A 13,240-nucleotide genomic window follows, 5' to 3' on the forward strand; every position below is an offset into this window, starting at 1 on the left:
TGGTGGCTGGGCTACAGAACGTCTTTAGAGCGCGGGAGTTTCTGCAGTGTTCTCACCACAGTCACCCGAGGAGTCCAGCTCCTTCCAGACAAACTTTAGCGTTGGGATAGAAACTTCAGAAAGGGAACTCTTGTGTTGAGAAGAGCATTCCCTCTTTTTTATTCGTGTACTTGCCCAGATGGCTGGGGACATCTGCTGCAGGAATGCTCTCTGCATTTAAACCGTGCTGGCATGGAAAAAAGCAAGTTGAGATCATTTTCTTTTACTGTGAGACTCAGAGAGACAAGGCTGTCCCAGAGCTGGTAGTAAGCTCTCCTTGGGGATAAGGGAAAGGGCTTAAGTTGGGTACTTGGGCTTCACAATGCTCAAGGGAAAGAAGATTGTTTATTTTGGAATCAAACAGAAGTGCACTGTCTGAACTATCAGAAGGCAGAGAAAATGTGGCGCGTGGGCTAAGGCAGCAGAACACACTAATCCCTTCTGGCACAGCTTCTTGGGCTCTTGTTTTCCTTTCTTGAATGAGTTATAGGGAGCAGGGATTTCCTCCTAGGAGAGGAGTTTTCTAGTGGTTATCATTAGTAATAATGTTGGAATCAGAAAGCCGTCGTCTTCCTTGCCATCCCTCACTCCCAAATAAACAACCCTTATTATCTGAATGTATAAAGTCTCTGCTGTTGTCCTACGGGAACATAAAGGGTTATGCTCCCTTTAAATGAAAGGATTTCAAATTTGTCCAGCTGCTCCAGTGATTCCTGTCCTCACCATACAGGCAGTACTATGCTTCCAGCATCAGAAGGAATTTAAAAAGCAGGATTGTAGCCATGCAAGCTGACAGAATAAGGAACGTTTTCTAGTACTTTTCATACATTCACACAAAACAACTTTTTCTTTGGAAATGCATGAAATCCAGCTGTTCCCTGCTCCAGACCATGTGTGGATTTTTTATTCTGTCAAATCCAGGATGAACTGAAAAAACAGTGAGAAAAAGTGTTTCTGCCAAGCTGTGGTGCCCGGTTTCATTTCTGAAAGTGAAAACTTGAGGAAGAAGAAAACCATCCTTCTTCAGTTACTACTTTGTGGCAAAAGCCAAAAAACCCAAAGACTGAAATGACAGACTGTGGTGAAATCCCAGCAGAACTCCGCGTGCCGAAGAGAAGATGCCAAGGCCCAAGACCAGAACTGCAAGACGTGTAGAAGGTGGTTGTGGGCTGGCATGGATCCTCAAACCGCAAAATTCGATGGATTTTTTTTTTCCAATAACTCAGTCCACAATTTGATGGCATATTTGGGGGTGTGGAGGGCAACGAGATGAGATTTTGGATTATCTCCTTTTATTTGACTTCTATCGTAGTTTAGTAGCAAGTGGAGAGGAGCTTTTGCAGCCCCTTATGAGCTGCAGAAATGCTCGTTGCTGCTCTGTTTGCAATCAGTGGTGTAAGTCAGAATGGTGACGGAGCCTAGATCCAGAAAAAAAACAACCTGTCTTTAACAGCCAGTAAAAAGTATGCTTCCAGGTAGGAATTCCAGTTCTTTTCAGGCAGCAGCTTCACTGCTTTCGTGAGACTCTGTGATTACAGCCCTCTTGCCCTCCCCCAAAAAGCGGCTGCTCTGGTTACATTCAAGGACAAACACACAGAGCCATAAGTACTTGATGTCTTAAGGATTAAAGACCTTTGGAAAAACACGGCATAAATCAGGTTAATTTATTTGTAAGTAATTTTAGCAGTTAACACTGCCATTCTTCATGCTTGGCTGCAGCCCATCCCCTGGGAGCACGAGGTGACACCATTGAATCCAGAGTGCGAGTCCTGCGTGGCCCACGCCGGGCTGTTAATGTTTTCCAAGTAATTGCAGCCATTCCAAGTTAATGCATGATAATTAGGCAGCGTGCCTCTCGTCAGCCTCAAATGAACAGCTGCATGTTGGTTAAGTGCACGGTCCCACTCGGTGTTGTCCAAAGGGCTCTTGTCTTTGGCATGGGCGTAAATCAGGAATTCTGGTGGAACATACATCTGACAGTGGTGTTTCTGCAGAGCACTGTGATTGGCAAAGCAAAGACACAGAAGGGAATTAAAAAAAACATCCCAAGGGGAAATAGAAACCCCCAGCAGCAGCAGAAAGCACAGAACTCCTGTTTTGAAGGAAATCCCTTTTTGGGAAGCGTTATGTGCTCGGTGGGGTAGTGCTCGTGTTCCATCCGAGAGGGTGAGGCTTTTCACTGCTGCTGGCTTGCCTGAAGGTCACAGCCAAATAGGATCATCCATTGCTTTAAGAGGTTTATATAAGAACAGAGTTCCAGGAATTAATTGCTCTGAACTTCTCTCACTCTGAGAGGAATCTTACCAGATCTCTGTGACTGTACGTTGAAATTAGTGTCATTAAATGGCAAGGAGTGTGACATTGCTTAAATCAGTGTTGATGAACCTAGAGAAGAGTCCTTAGCTATGCACTCAGTGTGCTATATAATGTAGGTGAGGTGATTATTGATAATGTAAGTGAATATAAAGATTGTATTACCTTAATCTCTCCGTTTTTTAAATATATGGCAGTAGAAGATCATCACATAACTAGTGATGAAAGGTTTTTGACGTTGTCTGTTCTCTGACAGAGCAACAAAGGAGTAAGTGAAGGAATGGTGTTTGTAAATTGCTGAAAAAAAGTGCCTTTACAATTTGATGAGAGGGTAAGAAAGACCTTTAGGCTAAAGAGTTTGATGAGAGGGTAAGAAAGACCTTTAGGCTAAAGAGTTTGTCAGGGCCAGTTGTGTTGTTGATTAATACAAGTAACACAGTGGCTGAGGTCTTAATTAGGCTCAAGTATATATTGCTGGATACCTGACATGTATTAAAGATAGCCCTTACTGAAAGAAGCTTATGATCTTAATTGTTTCCAAACTCAGTACCTGCATGGGATTAACTGTAATCACATAAATAGTCCCTTGGAAACGATATGATTGCTGCTGGATTTACCCTGGAATACATATTTAAGCGTTTGCAGGAGTGGGTCCCCAGTGCCAGGCTGGATATAGTGAAGGCCCTTGTCATAGACCACTTCAAAAATTACTTCTGAAGAGTCACAGCCATAGCCTTGAAAGTGAGGTTTTGTTGTTCTGTAAATGTAGAACAAAACCTTTTTTAAAAAATCACGAAGATATGAAAGAAAGAAATGGCAAGAAAATACTATACTAAAGGTCACAGTTCTCTGAAATAATCTGTGGAGTTCTACAGTGAGTTATTTGTTTTTTTAAAAGTAAACGTTCATACAGTGAAGTTGTGTTTGGACAATTTGCATTTGATGTATTTGCTAACTGAGGATTAAAGGATACATTATGAACAGTGTTAGGAACACCATTGTTGTGTTCTTGGATTTTATGTTTCCTTTAACAGTGTGAGTGTACTGGTGCACTTGAGTTCAGACGTGACCAACGTACCCTAAAAAAAAAAACCAAGTGGGGACTTTCACTGACTTCCACTGTTATTTCTAAAGGTTCTCTGCAGGCACAAATGTGGGTGTGCTGGTTTTGCTGAAGGATTTGCGATGTCAATACACCTGCCCTCTAAATATAAATATAATCGTAGGGCTGGGAGTGCTAAGCTGGCGTGCAAAACCTTTCTGTTTGACAGAAATGCCTAAAATCCTGCAAAACTGCATAGGTTAGGCTGATCATCAAAGAATCCATGTCTTTGGGCGAGGTTCTGCCACATTTTTCTGGTAGGGAATCTCTGGATTGTCCTGTCACAGGAATGGGTGTCACAGTTCCATACTCCCACCGTGGCCGACTCCTCTCCACGCTGTCCTTAGACTTACTGTCATGGGCTCATGAGGGCTCTTTACAGGCCTGCTGGCTCCTTCCAAGTAGGAATGGGAAGTGCAATTTTTGCAATTTCATGGAGAAAACTCAGGGGTTTTTTTTCCCTCTTTTTCACTTTTCTAAGTATTTGATCTTTTCCAGACTACTGTAACTTAAAAAAAAAAAAAACAAAAAAAAAACCTGTCTAAAATGTACTTACTTATCTTCTCATCTCAATTTTTTTCTCTCTCTGAATAAAGCCTGAGAACTTACTTCTAGCTAGCAAATCAAAGGGAGCAGCAGTAAAACTGGCAGACTTTGGATTGGCTATAGAAGTCCAGGGAGAGCAGCAAGCTTGGTTTGGTAAGTAGATATTATTTTTTTTCTCACCATTTGTTCAGTGTAACCATTAAACCTCCCAGCTCTCACCTGGTTGTAAAACATGGGTGTAGAGCCTGGGAGGGAGATGGGTGGCTTCTCAGCAGGTGCTCAGATGAATAAGACAGTAGGTTAATACTGCTGAGTGTACCTGCCCAGTCATCAAAACATTCTCTGCCAGCTGGAGAGACCTGAAAATTTCATTCTGAAGCGCTTTGAAATGTGACTTGAAGGGAAAAAATAAGGGGGTTGAGTACCTGAGGCTGTAGACAGATACTAATTACAGAGTGCTTGTTACAGTTAACAACTGCCCAAAGGAAAATATTGGAAAATACTGAATGCTGGTCATTTTAAACAACAGGACACGTACAGACATGATGCATGTGTCTCACATACCACCTTCCGAACAGGTGTCGAGCACAGGATAGAATCTATTGTAAATCCCAGGTGGGGAAAAAATACAGAATAAAATATTTATAGCAGCTACCTTCGAGCAGCTAGAAAGTGCAGTTTGAAATGGAACCAAGTGCTTGTGAGCTCGCTGTGAAAGGTTGGAATGGAAGCACAAAGGTTTCTGTGCAGGCAGGGAGTTGGGATGTTGAGTGTTTGCAGGCGAGGCTGTAACTCCATGTAGATGGCCAGGCAGCACCGTTGGACATATGTTGGCAGCTTTATAAGCCAGCCTGTTGTTTTAAATCCCAGCCTTTATATAAATGGATTTCTGTAATCCCCAAAAGACAGAGGAGATTGCTCTTGCACATCAGCAAACAGACCAGTACAAAAGGAGGGGAATGGAGACAAGACAAAACACAAGTGGTTTGTTATAATGACAGACACAGCAGGTAAACAGGAAGCACCTCAAGACAAAATCAGCAGATTGGACTTGGTAGAAAGAAACAGAATGTCTTCAAAATATATATGTAAGGAAGAGTCAACCAACTAATAAGAAGAAAGTAATCTAAAGTGGCTCTGTTTTTTTTAAAAAAAAAAGGTGGTACTTGTTCTGTACCTTTTTTACAACTTCCTCTGCAAAATCTTTCCTTAGTGGTCGCAGTGCCTTCCTTCAACTCTAGGACTGCATTAACAGGGCAGAACATGAACTCCAGTGCACTTGATATTTTGAACTTTTTCTGGCTTTCAGAAGATTTTCCTGCTTTCCCCTGGATTCTGCAGCACTTAGTGATTCATGGCATGCTCTGAGTCTAACTGCAGCTCTGCATCAGTGTGTTTTACTTTGTTTTTCCTTTTATTTTTCCTTTTCTCTTTTTCTGGGTGTAGTCCCTTGGTGTGATAGTCCCTTTTCTGCTTGGGCCATGGCTGTGCCTCAGCAGGAAACTGGCTCCAGCTCTGTGTGTTTGGATACAACGGGATTCTTTCCTGGTTTGCATGTTTGCAAAACAAGCCTGTTCTTTGCCTATTTGTAGAAAGTGTTACAGGGTTTGGTGAAACCTCCCACCCTCTTAGGAGGTGTTTGATGTACTGGGAAGGTGTGAGGCAGATGAACTCACCAAAGCAAGGACTTTGTCCTGTGCCTCTGGACACATATTTAAATCAAAAAATGATATGAGTCTTCAAGGTCCCTTCCAACCAAAACCATTCTATGATTTTATGTAGTAAAACCACACCAGTTATTTCTGTTTAGATCCATTCTGTATCTTCATCAAGAGATAAGTTTAGCTAAGTCCTGTATTTATTTCTGCTTTAAAGTTTATTTTCAAGTGATTTTATTTTTAGTAGTGTTCAGTGAGCTGTGGTAAGTTTTAAAGTCAAGGCAACATTATTTCCCCTTTAAAATGAGCAAAAATATTAATATAGAGCACTACACCCAAAAGGGATATGAAACAGCACTCTATTTAAAGCTACTTAGAACATCTATATTTCAGCTTCTCCAAGGAGCTTAGGATGTGTTTCCTGTATGATAGTACTCCTTAACAATTCATAGCTCTCATATCAGGAGACTGCAAACAACAAGCTGATTTTTCATGACCATATTTTAGCTCTTTTCTCAGTAGAATATACAGAATGTGTTCCTTCATTTCCTCCTCCCACTCCAAAATAATTGCCAACTGCAGGGCAAAGGCTTCTTTTTCCTGTAGCTGTGCACTCTGCATGTTATCACTGTCTCTCATGAGTTTAGTGGATTCCAGTGTGGTCCTTCATGAAAGCCACCAAATTCTCACCTTTCAAGTTATTCCCAAGTATTTATTTTAGGCAAAGATGCTGGAAAGAGCAGACACTCACTGAAGTGGTGCAGCCTGTTAATGGTCATTAAGTTTTTATCCTTTGCAGTATCCTAAGAAAAGTAACATTTCTCCCTCCGTTTTGCATTGCTGCCAGGAGAAAGCAGCACTGCCTCTCATGAATAAAGGATGAGGGATGTATAAATTTTAAAGGCTGGATTGCTTCAGAGATGCTTTCTGTAAACTTTTGGACGGAGGTTTCCAGAAGTGGAACAACTTCACAGAAATGGGTTTTGCAGTGGAAAGATTGTATAAAGGGATAGCAGAGGCTGGGAGAAGGCTGAGCCCGAGTCAGTGGACTTCATCCTAAGAAACACCCTTCAGAAAGCTCAGCCTGAACACCTCTGAACATTTACTTTGCCACCGTCTGGCTTTGGCTGAATTGGGTTTTCACTTCTGTGTGAGGAATTTCGAACGCTGCTGTTAATCTCTTTTTTTTTTTTCCCTCCTAAATGATTTCTTTGCTTTTCTTAAATCTAAGCCTACGTGTTGTTTACTCACAAACCTGCCCTCCCATACCACTGAGCTGAACTCTCTCAATGTTCCTTATATTTACAAACATTCCTTGATTTTTGCAGAGCACTTTCAGCTTTTGACAATAGTTGCCTTGCCTTTTGACAGGCTTTGCTGGTACCCCAGGATACCTTTCTCCAGAAGTGTTACGAAAAGATCCTTATGGAAAACCTGTGGATATGTGGGCATGTGGTAAGAAATTGCTCTGAAAGATGTGTTCAGTCCACTGTGGGGTGTTTTAAGGGTGAGAAATGACATCCAGAATATGCTATATTCTGCATCAGAAAGTCGATATTTAATAAAATTCAGTATTCATTGGATTTTTTTGTTATTCTCCCAGCTTTTTTTTTTTTAAAAATTGTTTATGAAGCTGTGTTATCATGGCATAATACACTTACACAAAGTATTACAAAAATAGTTGCAGGTCTAAGGCACATAACTAGTTAGGAAACATAACAGCTCATACTTAGTTTTACTTCACAAGCAGCCTAAGATTTGATCTGACCAATATACCACAAGTGTAGGTATAAACTGCAAACTTAAATGTTCTGTAAAGTGGAGTGCAGAGCTATTGGTGTATCATGCAGCTCTTGAAACAGTGTAGTGTGAGATAACTGCTGCCAGTGGCAGCTCCCCAGCTGAGAACAATGACTGGTTTCCTTATTTACTTCTACCCACAGTTTTTATTTGGTTGTATTTATGAAAGCACTTTTCTTTAGCCTCAGTGAATCATCTTTGTAAGACTAGCAGGTGATCTTTTTAATTTCCTTTTGACTTATATACAGATAAATTGCATTGCCCAAATTTTCTTTGCATGAGATTAGTTAGAACACGATCTTGCTTACACTGGTAAAACCAGAAGTAAAAAAGGCATTTTCCTGGGACATCCAGAATCATGGAATATTATTTCTCCATCAGTTCAGTTTTTCAGTGTTCCTGATCTGATGTTGTGTCAGGTGCTCACTCTTGCCCCTGCTTTCCATCGGAGCTTACCTTGTGAACCCCACTTTTCTGTTTTCCCCAGTATGAACAGGGGCAGTATTTTCCAGTGGCTGGGATGGCACTTTTGAAGCTTTTGTTTTTCATAATTTTTAGGTGCAAAATTTCTGGAGTTTGTCTCTTGAAATCCCTTAATCCTGGTCTGATTTTTCTGCAGGAGTCATTCTGTATATCCTCCTGGTGGGATACCCTCCATTCTGGGATGAAGACCAGCACAGGCTTTACCAGCAGATCAAGGCTGGTGCTTATGATGTATGTACCATACTCTGCCTGTTCAATTATTTATAATTGTACCTCAAAATAGGAGCTTTATAGAGTGAAAGGTGAAATTAGAATATTTTTCCTAATGTTTGCGTATCTTTGAGTCACACCAAATAGTAAATATCATTTTATTAACGTGAACCTTATTGGAATATGGTAATTTAAGTCTTATTTCTGCTCTTGTATTATCTTATGCTGTTGTATTGCCCACCTCTGGAAATACAAGCTGCTCTAGAGCTTTGCAAAAGGAATAGTTTCATTAAAGACAGATACTCTGACAAAAAACATTACAGCTGTTGTTAAGTAAGAACTGATGATTTGGTGGCATATGAATTTTACACCATCATCTATTCATATTTCATTAAACAGACAGAGTGCTGTTTGTCCCCAGATTTAAGCAATTTGTGAATGATGAAGAGAAAAAGGCAGAGCCTTATAATTTTTAAGCTCTTATTCCAATCCAGTAGTGGATCCTTAGGTGAAGTTATGTACAGATTGTACGAGATAATGCTCATTTTTTTCCTGAAGTTCCCCTCACCAGAATGGGACACGGTGACTCCTGAAGCAAAAGACCTTATCAACAAAATGCTCACCATCAACCCAGCGAAACGTATCACAGCATCAGAAGCACTAAAGCATCCCTGGATCTGTGTAAGTAATTCCCCCAGATTTCTCAGGATCGTTGGGCAGACAAAGCAGGGAAAGTGTGCAGAGGATAACTCCTGGCCTTACTCGTGCAGCTCTGTAACTAGAAATTGTAAAGTTGTGGTTACACAGATACAGTCAGTAGTGGTGTACACTGAGATCTCAGCCTGGGATAAGACTTTTGCAGAAATGAACTCCTTTGCCTTGACTTTGTGGTGCAGGAGTTCACTGCCAAAATTAGAGTGCCATTTTAAATTCTCAGTGGGAAAAAAAAAAAATAAAAGAAAGTGTCTTTGAGTTAGATAATGGTTTGCATCTTCTTTTCCCTGTAGTCACTCTGATAAGCATGAAATGTAAAGGCAGGAAATTTAGAGACTTCTAAAAGTCAATTTGCAGGTAGCAGAGGCTGCCTGGTTGTCCCTGGATCCAGGACTGCTTTCCAGCTCTCAGTGTATTCCACACTGTGACTTTTCAAGAGGACTTTACACATAGAAAAGGCTCATAAAATGAACACAGTTGCATAGTCAGACAAGGTAGACGTTCAAGCCAAGTTTTGGACCATGTGGGTTGTGATATGTGAGTTGTAGAGTAACTAAACTGCTGAACAGCTGGCTGGGTGCCTTAAAATAATTCTTTTCTTCTCCTCTAGCAACGTTCTACTGTTGCCTCTATGATGCACAGACAAGAGACTGTAGATTGCTTGAAGAAATTCAATGCAAGAAGAAAACTAAAGGTAAGAATGAAAACTTGTGCTTGTGCTCCATGTGTAAAACCAATGGTCTCTAAGTACATTTTTTCTTGAATATTCTGCTTAAATGAACTATTGATAGGGATCTTAAAAGCTTGTTCTTTTGGATTATCCTTTGTTTTCTGCTGGCCAGACAGGATAACTTTGTAGATGTGAACTTCTCTAACGTGCACTTTACAAATAAACTGCTATTCCTCCCCAAAAAAAGGAACCTAAAGGTTGCTAGTAAAGTCTGTTTCATATTCAGATGTGTATTTTGCTGATAATTGCTGTGAGTACTCACGGCTTGTGCTTTACTTACTCAGAAATGGCAAATATTTGAGATTATCAAGTGGCTGATAGGTGTGTAATTAAGATTAAATGACAGTTAATGCTCTCATGACATGGCATGTGAGAGGTAATGCCCAGGCAATCCATTCTTTCAGGGTTAATTCAGTAATTGCTGTAATTTGCACCTGTTTTCCTTTTTGTTGTGTTGTGTCACATTCAGACTTTTACACAAGTGTGATGCTAATTTGAGAAAATGTGTGTGTACACAGGGGGCCATTTTGACAACAATGCTGGCTACCAGAAATTTCTCAGGTATGTTCATTGAGCTCCAGATTGAGCTCCAATCTTTATGTTTTGATGTCTGTGAAGACCCAAGTCTGATTAGGATTTATCAGTACAGAAAGATCTCTGTTATTCAGGAGCATCTAAATATGATATATCTAGAGTTGTTTCCTTGGCAGAAGTAATCAAAATTAAAACTGTTTGGGCCAAAGAGATTCTCTTGTAGGTTACAGTCTGATTTTTCTGTAGAAGCTGAGCTCCTTCCCTGCTTTCTGATTGTTACCTCTCAAAATACAGTGTTTTCATGGCTGTTTTGGTGGAGGAACCTTGAAAGTTCTACCTATAGCTCCACATGCCTAAGTCTCACCAAACAACATCTACAAACTTCTTTTTATTATGTGACATCATTCCATGATTCTGTTGCATCCTGTATTAAAAAATAAAATAAATACACATTCATTTCTTGATTGCTTTGCTAAGGAGTAAGAAACATTGTAACATGAGTTTTCCTATTCCTTCTCTTCTAGTGCCCAGCTGGATATAAAAAGAGTTGTTTCCTCTTTATAAAATAATTTTGTAGTGATGTCCTGGAGATTTAAGTCTTTATGCTAAACAAATTTTAGTAACAAAAGCTGAAAAACATTTGCTGTTAGTAGAGTTAGAATTGTCCTCAATAGTAGTATTGCCAAAATCTTGATGCTATGTTGAATTTTTCGTTTCGGCATTCGAGATTTCGAGTGAGTAGTGAAAAAGAACACCAGATTTAAACATCAGTAATTCTACTTATCCTCCTACTCTGTGATGTAACTGTTGGAGTGTAACATGAATTACTGTACAGACAAAAACATGGCAGTGCTTTGGGCATGTTTTGAATAATAATAAGCACTGACTCATCCAAAAAAAATTACATAATCATGAATGCAAGAGCAACTTGTTCAATTTGCATAGTATTTGAAATACAATTTCTTTCTTAGTCAGTTCCTTTATTGAATACACACCTAAGCACAGAAGATTACATTTATTTAAATTACCTTGAGTTAGTGCTTAATGAGTCGCCAGTGTCTGCCAATTCACTTTAAAGGTGGGAAGGCACATCTTGTAAGAATGAATTACTGTTAAATATCAAACAAATAAATCATTCCTCATCCCTTTACATAACTGTCACTGTCTAGATGTGTGAGGGTCAAATTCAACTTCCACAAACCAAAAAAGCTGAAGTACTTTTAAAACAGTACTTCAGCATGAAAAACAAGCAGGGTTTTTGGAATTTTTTTAATTTTATTTTTTTCACTTATCATCCCATGTTTTACACCATAATGACCCACGTTTTTTCTTGATGACATTTCTGTTTTTTCAATTTATTTATTCGCTGTATTTCATTGCAAAGCATGCTTTTGAAGGTCATTTGTCCATAACGATGTGGTTATAAAAGTGTTTTATTTTCCTTTTTTTTTCTTCTTTTTATGTGGAATGTATATTTCTTGTGAGGTAAGACCCTCAGCACGTGAAAGGAACATCTTTTCTCTCTTCTAAATCCGAGCTGCTGTTTGTTCTCAATCACTTTAATTTCTCCATGTTGTCACAACAGCACTCCCTTTCAGTCTGCTTTCTGGCCTATTAGTGCTGCCTTAGGTTTTATTTATAGCTCTTGCTTGTAGTTGCAAGAAATCTTTCATTGTGAGCTTAATTTAGAATCTGCTGATTGCTTTGCTCCTGCAAATTCTTTAAATATTTGATTTGTATGCAGTATCTGTGATTAAAGAATGATGAGTCAAAATACTATTAAAAATACATTCCTAGCCAAAAGCACCAGAGGCAGCTGAGCACGGAATATGTCCTGTAACATGGAATACTGCATAAGAATCCACCCTGGGCACACTTGGAAGGACACTTGCTGGCAGTGCCATACACAGAATACTTGTTATTGCTTTTGGTGCCCTGGCTTTCATTCACTTCTTTACATAGAACATGTAATGTTTGTTAAGCATTAATAAAGAACTCACAAGTGTCGTGCACAAGTTTAGCAAAAGGACCTACAGCAGCCTGTAAGAATTAATTGATGTTTTCCCATATTTTTTTGTAAGGGCTAAGGGTATAAAAGAGGCTTTGAAAGCAGTTAACTTCTGGCTTTTTTGGCCTTAGGTTTCAGAAATAGCTCCTCCCTTTTGCTTTCCCTAAATGAATTCCTGAAGTTAATGGAGTGCCCACAATATTTTTGGGAATGTGAAAACTAAAGCCGTGTTGCATCAGGTTCTGTAAGCACACATTGCAACAGGGAGTGTCCTACCCCAAAAATATATGGAAAACAATTTGTTTTCAATATTTACTCACGTGTTTTGGTAAATAAAAACATTCAGTGGGCCAGGCAAATTTATTTTTGTTCATTTTAGTGGTAAGTCATGGCCTTGTGGGAGTTTTAATGGTGGTATTGGCTGATGTCCATAATTATTACACTGGAGGGCTGATATATTAATGAAATTATAGAACATTAACCTGGCTTCACTTTCCAGGTTTTTTCATGTAAGCAACACAATAATGGAAATGAGTCATTTCTGGATGGTCGCTGAGGTGATCCTACATTTTCTGTGCTCTAAAATGAGCACTTAATGCAGATGTAGCTGAAAAATAAGCCACAATTACAAGAATTAACTTCAAGTGTAAACTGAATACTCAGTATTTCAAGCCTTAGGCTTGCAAGGTCCTATTGGTTTGGGGTTTTTTTTAAAGATAAGGATGGCAGGAATAATGAGATCTCCATGTCAGGACTGTTCTTATATACAGAACAGGAATTTCTTACAGCCTAAGCTGTGGAACACTTTCTGATTGGGTCATAAACAACAATAAAACCCAAATCACGGCGGGCTCGTTGTGTAATTTATTATTCTCCAAGTCTTTGGCAGTGAGCCATGAAGCATTCACGCTTTAGTGAATAGTTTGTTTGGATGTGGTAGGTCAGCCAGCGTGGATTTCTGCTGGAAACGTTTTCGGGTTCAGGGCCACGCTGTGCGTGTTTGCACGTTAGCCCTCCAAATTTAGGAATTCAGAAGGATCTGGTGGCAGCTTCAAGTGGGGGAATTTAAAGCCTGACACGTTAATAACGTTAAGGCAAATGAA

General features: G+C 39.6%; 1 protein-coding gene across 2 annotated transcripts in view; it reads left to right on the forward strand.

Annotated features, from left to right (window-relative positions):
• CAMK2D (calcium/calmodulin dependent protein kinase II delta) overlaps positions 1 to 13,240 on the forward strand; it is a 115,150-nt gene that overhangs the window by 72,188 nt on the left and 29,722 nt on the right. For both annotated transcript variants that reach the window (XM_029964058.1, XM_029964059.1), the window contains exons 6-11: positions 4,051 to 4,153; positions 7,030 to 7,113; positions 8,078 to 8,172; positions 8,710 to 8,832; positions 9,476 to 9,559; positions 10,114 to 10,156. In XM_029964058.1, the coding sequence (XP_029819918.1) occupies positions 4,051 to 4,153; positions 7,030 to 7,113; positions 8,078 to 8,172; positions 8,710 to 8,832; positions 9,476 to 9,559; positions 10,114 to 10,156 (532 nt within the window). The remainder of the gene's footprint in view (positions 1 to 4,050; positions 4,154 to 7,029; positions 7,114 to 8,077; positions 8,173 to 8,709; positions 8,833 to 9,475; positions 9,560 to 10,113; positions 10,157 to 13,240) is intronic.

This window comes from Manacus vitellinus, unplaced genomic scaffold, assembly GCF_001715985.3.
Source record: "Manacus vitellinus isolate BGI_N305 unplaced genomic scaffold, ASM171598v3 scaffold_69_pilon, whole genome shotgun sequence".
Lineage (NCBI taxonomy): Eukaryota > Metazoa > Chordata > Aves > Passeriformes > Pipridae > Manacus > Manacus vitellinus.